The sequence below is a fragment of the Siniperca chuatsi genome, linkage group LG11 (genome assembly GCF_020085105.1).
Source record: "Siniperca chuatsi isolate FFG_IHB_CAS linkage group LG11, ASM2008510v1, whole genome shotgun sequence".
Classification (NCBI taxonomy): domain Eukaryota; kingdom Metazoa; phylum Chordata; class Actinopteri; order Centrarchiformes; family Sinipercidae; genus Siniperca; species Siniperca chuatsi.
In genome coordinates this window covers 20872493-20888648 of record NC_058052.1, presented here as the reverse complement: position 1 = coordinate 20888648, position 16156 = coordinate 20872493, and the positions used below count along the sequence as shown (strand labels likewise).

Below are 16156 nucleotides of genomic sequence, written 5' to 3'. Positions count from 1 at the left end.
CAAAATAACCTCAAAAAAAGACTCAAAGAAATTGAGGTTTCTGCTGGCGCTCACCTAGCTGTGCCCTCTCCCTCTGGACATCCTTGAAGTTGAGTCCGCTGGTCAGGGTGCTCTCTCGGTAGCGGTGGAGAGCCTCCCGCCTCCCGTTGGTCCCCAGCTCCCGGAGCACCGACGGTTTGAGAGGCTCGGCCTTCAGACAGTGGGCCCATCCTGAGAAGTCTGGTACAGTCCACTTCACCAGGTCCTCCAGCCGCACAATCACCTTCTCAGACACTGAAATTACCTCGTGCTGAAAGGAAGCAGGGCAGAATCCCAATTACAATCAGAAGCACATAAAGGCAGTTGCATAAATGTAACGTTGCCACGGTCATGGATCATTTATTTGTGCCACAATTTTATGGCTCTGTTTGAAACAGTTTTATTGAACAGAAACGTATAAACATTTCAGAAACAGCACATCTGCACGATTGACATTGAAACTGAAAACCATTTTACTCTGTAATTAATTGCACAAACAATTTAGTATTAAAAGAATTTGAAAAAACAAACACCAAACAAACAAAAAATAACAATTACTCCCTACGATGCTAATAAGCTACAGCCTTCCCTTTTTTCAAAACACGACCTATTTGACGTCAAAGTAAGAAGAATCTGAGCATTTTTTATCCTACTGTGCTAATGCCAACATGCCATTCTGATCATACGTTTTTATAGTTGTCCATAAACTTAAAAAGTGTGCAACACATTTTCAGTTCCTCACTACAACTGTTCCATAAATTCACCCCTTTAACAGAAATACAATGAATTTTTACATTTAAGTACTGACCCTTTGTTTCTTATTTCATTCAAGTTTAAAGTAGCATAAAATGGAAATACTCAAGTAAAATTCAAGTACCCCAAATTTGTACTTAATTACAGTACTTGAGTAAATGTCAAAAGGTTGGTTAAACAGCATTAAAATAAGGACAAAGATCAGAATCAAAATCAGAATCAGAGCTAGTAGAGGAAACAGGACAAACAACAGGACGTCCTTATTTATCAACTGATATCAATTGGTATGTGCGTCAAGTAGCATTATGGCTGTGGATGCACATTAATATAAGTAAATTACGGCACCATGAATATGGATGATGTGGATGATTGCTGAATTGAATTTATGCCGGCAGTTAAATCAATGTCACTGAGGACGTAGATGTTTTGGACTTTTTGATTAGCATTTAGGAAGTCGGGCTCCTGATATTAACCATGAATGTTGAGATTTTATGCTTTTTAAATCACAAGTCACACTCAGTGGTTATGATTACACCTTCAGTGTGTGTAGAGGAGTAAAAGAAATGTAATTTGTTACAGCGAGAGTGTCATGAATGAACAGGAGAAAGCTGTGAGCCAGTGGTCTCCCTGACACACAATAAAACGAATGTGACACTGTCAGGAAACTATAAGTGTAAATCTATAGCAGTGATGTGCATGGCTGACACTGAGGTAAGCTGAATGAAGCTGTGGTGGATTTGTGTACATTCTTTAGTCTGTTCAGTTGGCTTATTCAATATGATTTTCTCTCTCTCCAGTATGTGCTTCAACCTTTTGGCTGATTCAACCCCTTTTAATAACTCTCATACACAAAGAACTACAAGTCCAATGTAGAGAGAAGGAAGCACAGATGCCTAAATGTGTTTCCATTTGAAGGACTAATGGCTGAAGTGTTTTCTACCAACAGAGTGGAGTGGTGCGCTGGAAGATAGCTATTACAGAAACAGGGAAATCTGGAGGACAGATGTGTATAGGCAGAAACGCAGACACTGTGAATAGGTCTGTGATGTTTACCTTGGTTATCACCAGTTTACCAGGCATCTGTCTGCCTGTACACATTTCCCCTCAAAGAGCCTATATATTATTGACATTAAAATAACATTCATTCACTCTATATTGACATGTTTATGTACTATGTATGAATGTAGAGAGGTTGGACGCTATAAAAGCTACACCAATACGATCTAATAAAATCTCAAAGAACAACTCTGCAGTAAATCCTTCCTTTGTGAAGCTTAAAATGTCAAGTTTTAAAGCTGCATTTCCCGTGTTTTAATGGATTATTTAAAAGTGTTCCTGTTATTTTGTCGCCTTAATTCCAAAAACAAACACATGACTTTTCAGCGTTTCAGATTCTCTCTGAGTGCTCTGTCTATACAATTACCCATATTCAGTTCTCACATCATCTGCAACTACAGGCATATCAAATCCCAACCAGTTGGAGACAGTATTTCCTTATAAAGGAAAAGCCTGCGAGGGATAGCTTGATATAGCTGTGCCTCCCTCACTAAGTAGAAACATCAAACATGGGTTTTCGGTCTTCTTATAATGAGCTGTCTTCAGCTGTCAAGTGGTGGCGGGTGGTTGTAACCGGCTTTCCATGCGATGAAAAACTGACTGCTGTTTCTGCCTTCAGAAAAGCAGGCCATTTGAATAATGTAGAGCAACAGTAAATAGCATTCAGCCTGCAGCCAAAAACCACATTGTACTGTATCTCTACAGAATTAGTTACTGTACTTTGATGCGATCTACTGACAGCACATGGAGAAACAAAACCATGAAATATTTCAGTTGAGTCCATTCGAAACAAAAATAATGCACTGAATGTTTCGCTGCTGATGTATGAGTCAAACTGCAATACTTCAAGTAATTCAATAGCACACCAGAGCATACACACAGCAACAGCAAACCTTAAAAACACACATTCATTCCCTCTATATCAATCAGATGAATGACATGGTGCCTTGTGTGAGTGTCAACAGATCCTGTTTGGGGACTTGTTCGGCTTGAGAGCAAAACACAACAGGTGAGAGCAATTCAGCAGCTGTCAGCACAGTCAAGAATATAATCAGTCTATGAATGGAGCCTCAACAGGCTTACATCCATTTTTTTTTACTTCACCAGCCAACTTTACACCTCCTGAAGTCTGCGGGCTGCTGTGTGATGCAGCACATACAGTCAGGAAGCTGAATACAAGCTTGTGGTTTGCATAAGTCATGATATTTGTTTGAGAAATGTTTAGGCAAATACTGTAGAATTAAGAAATGATCTGTGTTTCCATGAAAGGGCTTTCTGAGAACAAGTCAACCCAGTCAGTTATTGAGAAACGATCACAACAACAGCATTGCGCCAGCCTGGCACTCTGAAATAAATAACAGAAGAATTTCTACCAATAATGAGAAAAAGACAAAACTAGCGCTGCAACCACTGATCGTTTTCATTCTTGTGCAATATGTTGATTCAATTAATCTTTTAGATTTAGTCTATAGAGAGTCAGAAAATAGTGAAAAATTAACCCAAAGAGATTACTTCAAATTACTTCTTTCTGTCCACTTTTCTTGTATTTTATAAACCAATCAATGAATCTAGAAAATAATTCTCAGATTGATTGATAATAAAACTAATCGTTAATTATAGCCCTGCATTTTTGCTAAATTAATGACTTAAACAATTCATTCTAGTACCAAAATTATTTTCGATTAATTTTATGTCAGATCAATGAATCAAATAATTGTTTCAGCACTAGACAAAACTCTACCAAGATGAATCATTCCAGTGGCATTCAGGGGTCTTCTACTCTCTACTTGGATTTTTGTTTTCGAAGATGTGCTTTAGAAACTTGCTCTTCTGGAAATGCCGCCCATCCACACTGTCCTGTCATTTCGAGTTAGGCAGCTGATAGTTTAGCAAAGCGGCAGACACAGCCAGCAGGCCACTTGATAATATAGGTCAGAGGACTGCAAGCCCACAGCCAAGAGGTGACACTCCACATCAGCAACATACCAAACAGCCTGGTGTCATTTCAGTGACACTTCCTACACAGTTGCATTAAGAGCATTTATACACTCTGAATCCTACACTAAATGTCTTAATGCACTACTATAATTTTACCTCGGGTACGTCAATAAACGCATATATTGTCTAAATGCTCATTTTATGATTGAGTTAAAATGCAAGGTAACACATTAACAGCTGAATGTTACATTCTGTCTCCGGTCTTCTATCAATAATTCATGTTATTACTGCAGCAGCATGATATCTCCAAAAACATTACTGAGTGAATTTATTGCAATGACTGCACATAATGGACTGAAAGTGGGAAAAAACAGACATCTGCTGTGAAACTGTAGATAACTCTGTTCCAGCAACCCATGACTCCAGCAATCTCATTGAAATTAAACTCGCTAAAATCCATATCATTCAATTTATATGGATGCGGCAGTGTACTGGTGGCAAAAAAGCACATAAGGGACATTCCCAATTCTATATTCGGTGATCCAATTAGAAACAATGCACCCTGAAATATTCCATATCACTCTGAACAATTCCCTGCGAGAAATCCACGCCACTGTGCGCGAACAGTGAGGGAGACATTCCTGACTGTCAGCGTTCTGCGGTGGAGCGTCTCATCGCTTGGACAGGACTTTCAGCTCGGGAGTCGAGGGGTGCACGCTCCCTGTGGGTTAGTGTCTTTCTATACTGTGGGTACACACATTGACACACACGCACACAGACACAGTGCTCCTGTCATGCTGGGAAGGTTTCAGCCTGCTGCCTCAGAGAGGTCAGCACTGGAATTCCTAAGGCCAAAGGAGATTAGTAATTGAGTAATGGACATGGTGACATGGACAATGAGAAGACAGAGAGGGAGAGAGAGGAGGAGAAGGAAGAAAGGACGAAGGAGAGAGAGAGAATGAGGGTATGAAACACAATATGAGTTCATTATCTACCTCCCCTCCCCATGACTGACCTTGGCTTCAGTGTCCCAAAACAAACTTATCTGGGAATTAAAGCTCTGGGGAGTAAGCCAGGGACAATTGAATTAGAATGTGTTTTTTGAGACTGCCTCAAGACTAGAAAGAGTTCAAGGTACAACATTTAAAAGGTGAGAATTATTGTACATAATGTTCCGCCACTTAATGCATGCAGTTTATTCGTATGCATAAAAGTTGCTGTAATATCTGCAGGGTGCTGAACTCATCTTTTATTCACTGATTCAATTAAGAGATTGCTCTTACTTGAGCCAGGGTGATATATGAACTAAGCATTCTTTCGCAGTTATAATGACAGAGAAAAATAGCGAGATAACAGGAGTTTTCAAAGCCTTTCTGAAAGTGGGTGAGGCATCCATCATGTAAGGTGACACCACAAAAAAGCTGCGTCAGCTCCCTTGAATCACTGCATCTTTGTACTCTTGTATTTTAGCAAATGCACACAGACAAAAAAAAACTAGACAGACAGACTAAATGTATAATGATTCCACATGCTCTATCTAAGAAGTTAAGAATGAAAAATACTGGCTGGAGTATTAAGAAAGAGCTTCTCATCTGCCGCTGCATTCTCCTCAAAGGTTATAATAACAATCCACTGTAGCTGGGGGCACTGGAGTCATGCATCAAGGCAAATGTTTGCCTGTTCAAGTGGTTAGTCAATGACAAAGTGGAAAAAAACTGACTAAAGAGCACCAAAAGCCTCTTGTGTGTTGACAAACCAGGCGCTGCTGTAACATATCATTTACTTAGGTGGCAAAGACACAAAACAGATTGGTGAAAAAAATCAGAAGATTGTGAAGGATGAGAATGACAACTCCTAAACCAATGGGAAATGTTAGTGGGGTTTTTTATTGCCTTTGAAGTCCAGGGTATTCCATTTTAAAGGTTTTAAATTACACTATCCTAAAAAGCTGGTAATAATTTACATGCTATTTCAGCAATGGTGAGGAATTCACTGGAGGGCAGTGTTCAGAGTTAATGACTTGTTCTGCGGCAGGAGGAGGCACACATGCGCGCGCCACACATGCACACTAACCCCCCACCTCTAAATTCCTGCCATTGTTGTGTGAATGGGGATATTTGGTATAATGCACAGACTGGCCAAGACAAGGCAGCAGTATGGATGTTCTAAAAAGATCACTGTAAAAATGTGCCATATCACATTTACACTTGAGTCATTCAGCAGAATGACCTTATCCATCAAAATGCTGGTCGCATATCTAAGCCACTTACACTTAATTCAACTAGCATCCCAGATGCCTGAATTACCCATTCAGGGTTTTTCCCTCAGGAAAAATCAAAGAAGCAGCAAATGAATACAATCTAATTTCCCTACAAGCTGGCTTTCCAAGCACTGAAACACATGCATGGACTACTGCCGTGTACTGAAGAAATGGCTCTGGATGCAAGCCAAAGTGTTTTCCACAGCAATCAATACTGGCCTACTGCTGCAGTCCCCAGCCTGTCAGTGTGTGTGTGTGTGTGTGTGTGTGTGTGTGTGTGTGTGTGTGTGTGCCAAAGCCCTGTCAGCTAGAGGGACAGAATAGAGGAGAAGAGAGGTCAGATGAAATCAGAGGTGATGATAATAGCACATTAATATAACATGATCCAGAAATATTCTCCGCGGTTGTGAATTCCCATTAAGAGCACCTTGCTGTATTTGCACTAAAGTGGGAAATATAGTATAAGATAAGCATAAGCAATTAACTGCCTGAAGCAGAGTATACAATAAGTGGGTGTTGTGTGGGGTGAGCTGTTATCTACACACACTGTACAACAGCTCTATCCTGAAATGGGGAGTCCAAAAACAGAAAGTATTACAGCCGACAAGCGGTACCAGCAGGAGAAGCAGGCCATTTGGAGTGAGAAGAAATAATGTGTCACTCAATGAGTTTTAAAACACATGTGACTGTTTAGTAGGTGGCAGTTTGCAGGCAGACAAATAGAGCAGAGGCCCCAATAGAGGGTTTGTCATAATGGGTGAGCAACTCAACACAAAGCCTGTTTAAAGAGCAAGCAGAGCTCAACTGGTGGGGGTAAACACTGCTTGTCAGGCTGAGATACAATGAAAAACAGAGCTTCCTCCACATATGGACTTAATAATTAACTCACAATAAATAGATTAATACATTTTCTCTGGATCTGTTTATCAACTATTCGGCAAACACAGGCGCCGAGAGTTGGGTTTATTCAATGAATCATTATTTCTATTTCCAGGCAAAGCTGACTGGATTTAAAGCTGGCTGCGTTTAAAAAGGAATTGACCTCCAACCCTGTGACAGAAGAAAAACAAGCACAGTAGGTCATGGGTTGATTCCTCTTGTCACTGCACAGCACAGCAAAACATGCCAAACAGCGCAGGAGAGGCTGAGAGCAAACAAATACCTGAGAAATAACCAGGAAATTACATCATACCTCTGTGTTGAGAACACAAGTGAATCAGTAATCCAATTCCAGTGAGCTAGTTCAATATAAGGCTGTTCTGATGTCTTGAAAAAGTCGTGCCTGTTGGTATTTGGAGGATATTGGCTTCAGGCTTAAGATAATAGCTCTAAAATATATGAGGTGTGATCCCACAGAGGAAAGGGAACAACACAGCACTGACTGTTTACAAGTCAAATGTCAAACACTGTCTGTTTCATGTTGTGTGAAAATATTCAAGATTCAAGAATAAATGTCATGAGCCTCACTAACACCAAGTTGTGGCTTTACCTCACCATCCTGTGCTCACTAAAACCTGTGTGAAAATAGCACACTTCCTGAGAGCTGTAAGCTATCAAGTTCATATCTGTATGAGTCACTAAGCTAATTTGAACTCCTGATTTTCAGCCAGTCAATTACAGATTTACAGTTCAGTGTAACTCCACAGCCATTAATCTGTCTTTATATGCTAACAGAGTCCTGAAGAAAAATGACTAATGTGAGGTTTATAAACTCCACTTCCCAGTGTAGCTAAAAATGAACTCTCTTCTAATGTTTACATTTTAAAAACAACACTTACACCACTCAGGCGTAGAATTTAACAGTCAATGAGTTTTAACATCACATCTTTTTGTGAGGCTGGTTTACCCTTCCTGTTTGTTTTTTGGATTATGGTTTGCATCTGTAAGCACTCCTAGCTGACTCATGCAGCGCAGATTAGTGTTATGGGGCAATGTCAGCGAGAATCTGAATGGGCTCAGTGAAGGTCATAAACTGACTTAAAGTTGTCAGGGCAATTTCCACTGTGTAATATACAGTAAGTAGTCTGATTTGCTGAGAGCAGGAGGTTTGACAAGCCCTTTAATTGAGGTCAGCCTGCAGGCACCTACATTGCACTTAAACATATCATCCCCAAATTATATTATTTCATAGTCTGGTTTCTTCTATAATCAGACTGCAACTTCAAAGCAAGTGCATCTCTCTCTGGTACTTGCAGGATTGTGTGCTGTGATGCAAGTTGCTGCATATTTCATGCAGGGAAATTGCATTAATTCCTCTTATGATTTTACTCTGTTATCAAATACACAAACTGTATCATTCTGTGTTTCACTTTATGTCCCAAATTCTTTGACGTTTGATTCGCATTGGCAGTACAGCCCTCCTGGTAGTTAATATAATATTTTCCAGATCTACCCAATGAACTGGAATGTAATCACTTTGCATTGCAAATAAGTCTTTTGGAAAGGGGCGGAGCTGATGTGTAGTTGCGCAAGTGTGGCCTCAGAATCGGCAATGCATGCACTCAAAGTAATTACAAAATAATTGCAGCGTGTTAAAGGCTAAAGCGAGAGGGCTTCAGGAGATGATACCCGTTCATAGAAGAATTCTGCCCCAAAGATGATAGCTTGTCTAAGCGGCAGGCCATAAATAGCCACCTTTCTCATGAAAGGGAAATGTGATAGCCACTCTATTACTCAAGAGGAAAGAATGTAAGTAAACCATCAGCGGAAGAGTCGAGTACAAACACGGCTTTGTCCTTCCCTATAAACAATATAACAGCAGCAGAGAATAATTTCCATCCAGCCACAAGTGATCAAAAGCAGAGAGTAGTAATTAAAGTGCTGTTGTCGCTGGCTGAGGAATATCAGAGAGAAAACAACACATCATTTGTTTTACAGCCGGTGAGAAAAAACTCTCAATATGAGAGTAATGCCATTCAGTGCAGCGATGTAACCGGATCACAAGCGCCACATATGGCCATAGTCAATCATAACTATTGCTTTTCTGTGCCAACAACGGCGTAATGTAACACAGAGGCGTTTTTTTGAGTGCTGCCTCAAATGTGAGCTGACAATATCACATTGTTGAAGATGGAAATGTCCACATGGAAAATTATGCAAAGCTTGGAGAGTAGTTAAAACGTGTCAGCGCTGGCTTTGCTCTGCCACGCTTTATGACTCGCTCTGCCTCTTTCAACATCAGGCGGCATTACAAAATATCTAATGGGCTATCGTACCGAACGATCTGAGCCAGGCTGACCCCCATGCATTCATTACCGTTTCGCAATTTCCTCCCATATGTCAGTATTTGACACGCTTTACCAAGAAATGAAATGGCAGAGCCTATGCGCAGGATTCTTGCAGATTTTCCCCTTTATAACACAATTAACCCCATAGAGCGCAGCGGCAGCTTATTGAGCGCAGCTGGACAAGTGCACATTCAGCAGTTGACACCACAATAGGCAAATAGGCTAAAGTAAAACTAGAGAACAAATACCGCTGTAGGTCAATCCTTTTACTGCTCGGATACATCAATGTCAGTATCAATACATGCGTCTATGAATGCCTGCCACCGGAGACTACACATCCACTGCCAACTCTTAAAGCAGTAAAGATGCTGTTTAATAAAATGCTCGCGAACAAGGGTGAACACACAGAAAACGAAACAAACACCAGTGATTTATAATTATTCATCAGGCGATTAATATTCCTACCTCTCCATGGGTGACTGTCCGTCCCTGGGGAGTATCCTCGGGTAGAAAATAAAGTTTGGAGCTTGATAAAAGTTGCTTGCTTGTTCTTTCTTCCCAGAGCAGCTGAAGCTCCGCTATGCAAATAGGATCCTCCGGTTTACATCTGACGAAGAAAAAGTCTCCGAGAGACAGAATCCTCGGTTTGCCATCCCGGTGAAATTTAAAGGCTTTATAGAATATATATGGTCCATGTAAACCGCAAGACGAGCCCACCCACTGTAGAGGAAAAATACAAATGGAGAAATTAATGAATGGCTTATCAACTCATTTGGTAAACAAATCGTAGATAAGTGGACACAAACATTTCTAACATCCCTGCGCAATTACGCACGGTTGGCAAATATCACATTAGGATATCTCAGTTTTCTGCACAAAATAAGTATCATGTAACTATTTTTAGATGTTCAACATATGACAAAGATGTGGCCATACTAAATGCAATGTGACAAAGTTTTGTGGATTAGGCACGTGAGTATATTTTACAATAGGTAGCGATTAGCGCAATGCAAAAATAAAATAAATCGACGGTTGATAACAAACGTTACCTTCAGTGAGTTCGGCTCCATCTCGACGTTATGAATTGATTAAACTCAACACGCTCTCCAAACTTGCTGGCTTGAATGGATTGCCGAAGGTCCTGCAAGAGACATATTTCTGTAGAGTTTAAAACATCGTGTATTAGTCGATAATGAGTCGTGGAAAAAATACGTTTTGTGATGAACGCACTGCAGGAAATATTGTGCAAATCTGCGTATTTATTTGTTGAAGTAAAACTGTGATAGTGATTTTTTGGCGAATTTCTATTAAGCGTAGTCACGTGTTTAGAAAAATCTTAACATATAACTATAAACATATTAATAATTTTCAATCATCAGTGAGTAGCAGTTGTATAAAAATATAAAATACAGTTAGCGCAATATTATCTGCCTAAATAGGCTTAATTTGTGCTAATATTCTGTGTTTGTGGGCTTATCTAAGACTGTGTGTCTTCCAGGACTTCTGTAAAGACGTTCAGTATGAAAGCACATTTCTCACAGTAATGACACTGAGGCGCTTGCTGTGGATGCCTTCAAGAAACAATGTTACATGAAAGTTAATAGGGCTATCAAATGATTCCTCAAAAGGAAATGTGGGAACCGTGAGGTGCCGGCTTTGCTTTGAGCGGAACTTTGCAATGCGTTATGGCTCAGGCGCGCAGGTTGGCTCTAATGCTGAAAATAATGGCCTTTATATATTTTGAGGCAAGCATGAAAAGACAAAATTGGCCGAGTTAGAAAGCGGGGCGTCACGAGACAGAATTCACGAGGCGGTCCATTATCCGGACATAAATCATCTTAAAACGCCGCGCTGACCTTGTGAAGACAGCGGGATATATTTGACAAGGGTTAACACATTTGCAAGATCAAAGCCTGTCATATAATTATGTTGATGAATATTTATTAGGCTACTAAAAACACCGGGGAAGGTATTAGGAAACCATTATTAAACTATGAATTATGAATTATATCTATTATATTTATACGAAGTTACAAAAACTTAGCGGTTTTCTATTTACATGTGGACTCATTGTCCTTTCAGTCTCCGCTGCTGAATGTGTCAGCTGTATTTTATCGGCTGTCTGGAATTATTAATGTATTGAAAAGTACCTGCTCAGTCCACAGCGCTGTGCTGTTTCTCCACTGTCGTCCACCCTTTACCCTGCATTTTTCCACCACTGAGATCACAGAGCATGCAACAGCGACATAGGCCTACTTCTGACACCAGCTATTTCAAGTACAGTATTACGCAATGCGCTTTTTTTCCAGAAATGACGGGCAGAGCATACAGGCGCATTGATTCACATCCAATAAAGTGTTTTCCTGTCTACCAAACGGACATGTTTTCTTATTCTGATCCTGCTACTGTTATGAAAGGCTGTTGGGTAGTTATCTAAAGACATACAGGGCCTGATGATGAATGATGAATCAGTGGCATCAAGGCTCATAGATAAAACATTTTCCACCTATTATATCAATGGGGTTCAACAGAGCTATATAATATAATAATACAATATAATATAATATAGAACATGTAGAATATTTGGGAACAAGATTATAATTTTAGTCCTGTAAAATTTACCATCAGTTTCTCTCCATTGCCCTCTATTCAAAGAAGCAGCAGAACATATTGTATTAAAATAGCTGAGCCAATGTTCTGTGACACTCAGATAATTTAAGTACCAGTTTAGTGCATTGGTACAGAGTAAAAGGTGGATTACACAGAGGCTCATTGTCTTACATGTGGGTGCAGCAGTGTTGGGATCCTGCAGTGAATCTAATATAAACCGTGGCTCTTAGTGTTATCTTTCCTGATTTCTCTCCCAGTCGTTTCAGTGGCTGAATCAATGGGGTTGCATTGTTAATGGCAGCCACTATAATGAAGTCCCTGGTTAATCAATGGCACCACTCTAGCTCTTATCTAGCAATTGCAAGTGTTTACTTGTCAACAGCCAGAGAGCCCAGCAGTGGCTGCAACACTGTGATGCAGTTATTGATGTGAATTGGTGTGAATGGAGCTTCATGTTCAAATCTTTATTGAAAAATATGTTAAAAAAATTACGTGTTGAAAGAGAGAGAGGTATTGGACAAATAAAATGCTGCATATGCCGCATAATACACATGTTGAGTGTAAAAATCTAAATTTACAATCTCATCTGCTTCTCTTTATCTCTACATGGCTTTGTGATTAGAAAATATTTAATAAAGGAAATAGATAAGATATAATTTACATAGTTTAACCTCATGAGTGAACTTGACACATGAAAAGAATAAATGTGTCAGTTTGCCTCTCAATCCCTTCCTGCAGCCACACAGTCTCATCCCCAGCCCTCTGCATTAGTCTCTCTATAAGTCCCTGTCTCCAGCCCCTGCTCACTTCTCCCAGGCCACATACTTTCTTCCTACTCCCCAGACCTGCCATCCTCAAGCCGTCCACCAGATGCCCTCAGACTTTTCACCAGACTTCCTCATTCCCCTGCTCACCTGATCTCACTTCCTTTATCAGCCACTTACTTCATATACTGGTCCAGATGCTTTGCTCCTTTGCCAGTTCATTCCTTGCCATGTGCCTTGCTTTGTGTTTTCCCTTTGGCACCACTGTCATGCAAACCTGGACCTGCCTGCCTACCTACCAGCACCTGCCTGTAAGCTTTTCTTATGCAGAATAAATCACTGCACCAGTTTCCCTCTTCTGTCTGCATTTGGGTCAAATCCCCATTGCCTTGCATAACCCACTGTGACAGAATGAACTGGCCAAACACTGACTTTCTGGTGAGGACGTCAGGCAATCACCTTTTGACGGGAACTCGCCTGGCCATTTTCGCGGGGTCCCGTGAAGGCTTCAGAAGGAGACATGGTCATAATGGCTCCCGATGCCATTGGCAGCCTCAGCTGCCCAGCGCTGCAGAATTGCCACCAGTCGGGTCCCCAGTCGCTGGCTGGGCTGGCTCCTGCTGTGCTGCTACAGTGACCTAGTTCCTGTGCAGCAGTAGCCTCCTGTTTCCCTGGCTCAACCGGCTCACCTGCCTGTCTCCCAGCTGTCGCTGGCCTCCGGCCCTGCATTCTAGATGCCGTCTACTTATCCAGCGGCCTGTCCCAATCTGCAGCCAAATCTTCTGGTGCCAGCTACCATTCCTGACCTCCAGCCTTGTCGCCAGCCTTCAGAGCAGTCCCTCCTACGTCGCTGGTCTCCAGGTCATCCTCCTGAGTGACTCCGCCTGTCTGGTCATCCTAATGCCCATCCTCCAGAGCTGCTCCACCTTCGTCTCCAGCACCCAGGCTGTCATCCAGACTTGCCCTGCCCCGCCTCAGACCATGCACCATGAGGTCTCATGCACCGCCCCTGTCCTTCAGTTCCCAGGCCACCTGCTTCTTCTGTCTACGTTTGGGTCCAATCCCCATTGCCTTGCATAACCCACTGTGACAGAATTAATGAAGGGTCCCAAACGTTTTCTACTTTAGTCTATAGACAAATAAGTAGCAAGAGGAATAGCCTGTAAGCCATATTGAACAGTTGAACATTGATTTCATGCACACGGGTAAGAATTTAATTGTTATACAGTATCCATGCTAAAGTGCAGCAGCTCAAATCTCTAAATCTGTAAGTAACCCCCTTTAGTCCAGCCTCGCATGTGGGTTGTGAATCTTGCAGGATTTGTTTTACTTCAGACTCAGGCTGCGTTCGACACAATGTCGGAGGTCGGTATTTCCCAGTTGAAATTTCCAACTTCCGCCCTCCAACCGTTCCAGGTGCACAACGTCAAACATAAACAAAAAACATGGCTGACCGTGACGTGCAGCCTCCTTGCATATATAAACGAAACAGAGGAGGAAACGACGACGCATGAACAAATGCCATTATAGGCCTACATACAATTTTACGGCACTTGTATACTCGGAAACGTATCGTAATATTCCATTCACTGGCCTAACACAATACTGTAGTCAAACACATCCTACCCCCCTCCCCTACTGATTGAAATGTAGCCTAATGCGCGCTTCTGCAGTGCTGCCATTGTTGTGTGACGTCAGACAATTGCTTCTTCATGAAGTCGGGGTACATGAATTTGCCCCAAATTCACAAGTAGGAACTTTCTAGTAGGAGGTGGGAAATTTTCGTGTTCCGAGTTGTCTGGAACGCAGCATAATTTTATGTTCTGAAGCTGTTTCCCCCCCCACTTTTGTAATCACTGCGTGCAAGTTTGTTTATTGGGGCATTTTGCTGAGTGAAATAAGATCACTCACTATATAAATATTCATGGTTTAATTTTCAAAGCTCTGACACAAAGCTGTTCTTACCACTACAAATGAAAACAGGAGGGCAGGATAAATATGTTTCAGGCAGATACTTGCTTATTTGTTGCCTATAGCAGAAACGCACAATGAGTGGTTAAGTGGTAAAACCGTTCTTTTTCCCAGCACAGGTGTTCCACATTCCACATAATGAGGCAGCCTCAGCAGGGAGCCACGAATGTGGTTGGAAAGTCACCTCAATATGCAGAACTAGAGTTACAGTTTCAACCACAGCAAAGCAATACAAAAGCCATTAAAACAGCATATCCCTACATAATTCTGACCATATGTTGACATGTCTTAATGATGAATATGAATTTTAGTTTGAATGGCTTAAAAATAAAACTATTTACCCACCACAGAGTAAGAACTCAACCCACAGACAGCAGCAGAGATACATTTAAATCAACCCTTTGATGGTCCCACACAGAAGAAAGCAATGGAAAATGATTTCTTTTTTTTCCAAATGACCCCTTTTTTTAGCCTCTACCAAACGGTAGAGACGTTCATAAGTACATTTTTAAAAATCTGCAAATTTCTTTCTCCCTTTTAAACTGAAATAGAATACTTTTTAAAAGAGCATTATGCAAAACCCCAAAAAACCCACACATAACACAAACAAGTATTTTTTTTTAAAGATTAATGAAAAATTTAAAAAATGACTAATGGTTATATACAAACAACAAAAAGTAATTTAATATGCAATGCAGTCTTTGTAGATTGCTGGCTTGTATTCAAACACAAGAAAATTATTATATAAGTATTTCTTATACAGTTCAATCTGGGGACACACCGTTTGGTCAGAATCAATATTTCTATATTAACAATGGATCACATGACTACATGTATTTTAAAAGGGGTGGCCTGTAGTGATGAACCATAGACTATATATAAAGAGAAATATCACTTGACTCTGCAGTTCCCCACAGCTCTACACAGCGTTTCTAGCTTTGGTTTTTTGCACACAACTATGTTTTGTTTCACTCTGACCCCTTTCATTTCGTTTTCGTCCACGGCAGGCAGCTGTTTTTGGAGAGAAAGCTCTGATAAATCCTTTGTACACTACCTGTCCAATACCAAATGGCAGACAGATAAGGTTAGCCAGTTAGCAGATAGCTGGTGGAGCATATAGCAGCTAACTTAGAGAGCCAGGAACTTCTGTCAGGAATTGGCGGAGAGTAAAACTGGTAAAAGGAGAGTGAATATTGGACTTACATTGGTCAGGTGGCCAGAAACATGACCACCAATGAACCAATGTTCCTCCTAATCTGACACGTAAATAGGCGACTGTTTGCTAACAAGTTTGCCATATAGTGGATGTCATTGTTGTGTTTACAGCTTGTTTTTGCTGCCCCAAAGTGGCCATATAATAGTTTCAGGTGTAATTTAGGCTTGGCTGAATAATTATCACCAGTAGTATCACTGTGGATTTACCTAATTATCACTGTTTATTCATTCAGTACATTTTAAAAATTCTGAAAAATCATATTGAAATAATCATTTCAACAAATATGCAATTAAATAATGTTAGATAATGTATGTTTTTAAATGTTTATCATCTGAAAACTTTG

At 40.7% G+C, this 16156-nt stretch overlaps 1 protein-coding gene across 1 annotated transcript in view; it reads right to left on the bottom strand.

The window, feature by feature from the left end:
* arid5b (AT-rich interaction domain 5B) overlaps window positions 1–10412 on the bottom strand; it is a 75158-nt gene extending 64746 nt beyond the window's left edge. The window contains exons 1-3 of the mRNA XM_044213372.1: window positions 10302–10412; window positions 9718–9972; window positions 55–289 (exon numbers count right to left, since the gene is read on the bottom strand). Of these exons, the coding sequence (XP_044069307.1) occupies window positions 55–289; window positions 9718–9972; window positions 10302–10322 (511 nt within the window). The 5' untranslated portion in view covers window positions 10323–10412. The remainder of the gene's footprint in view (window positions 1–54; window positions 290–9717; window positions 9973–10301) is intronic.
* Between the last annotated feature and the right edge of the window lie 5744 nt (window positions 10413–16156).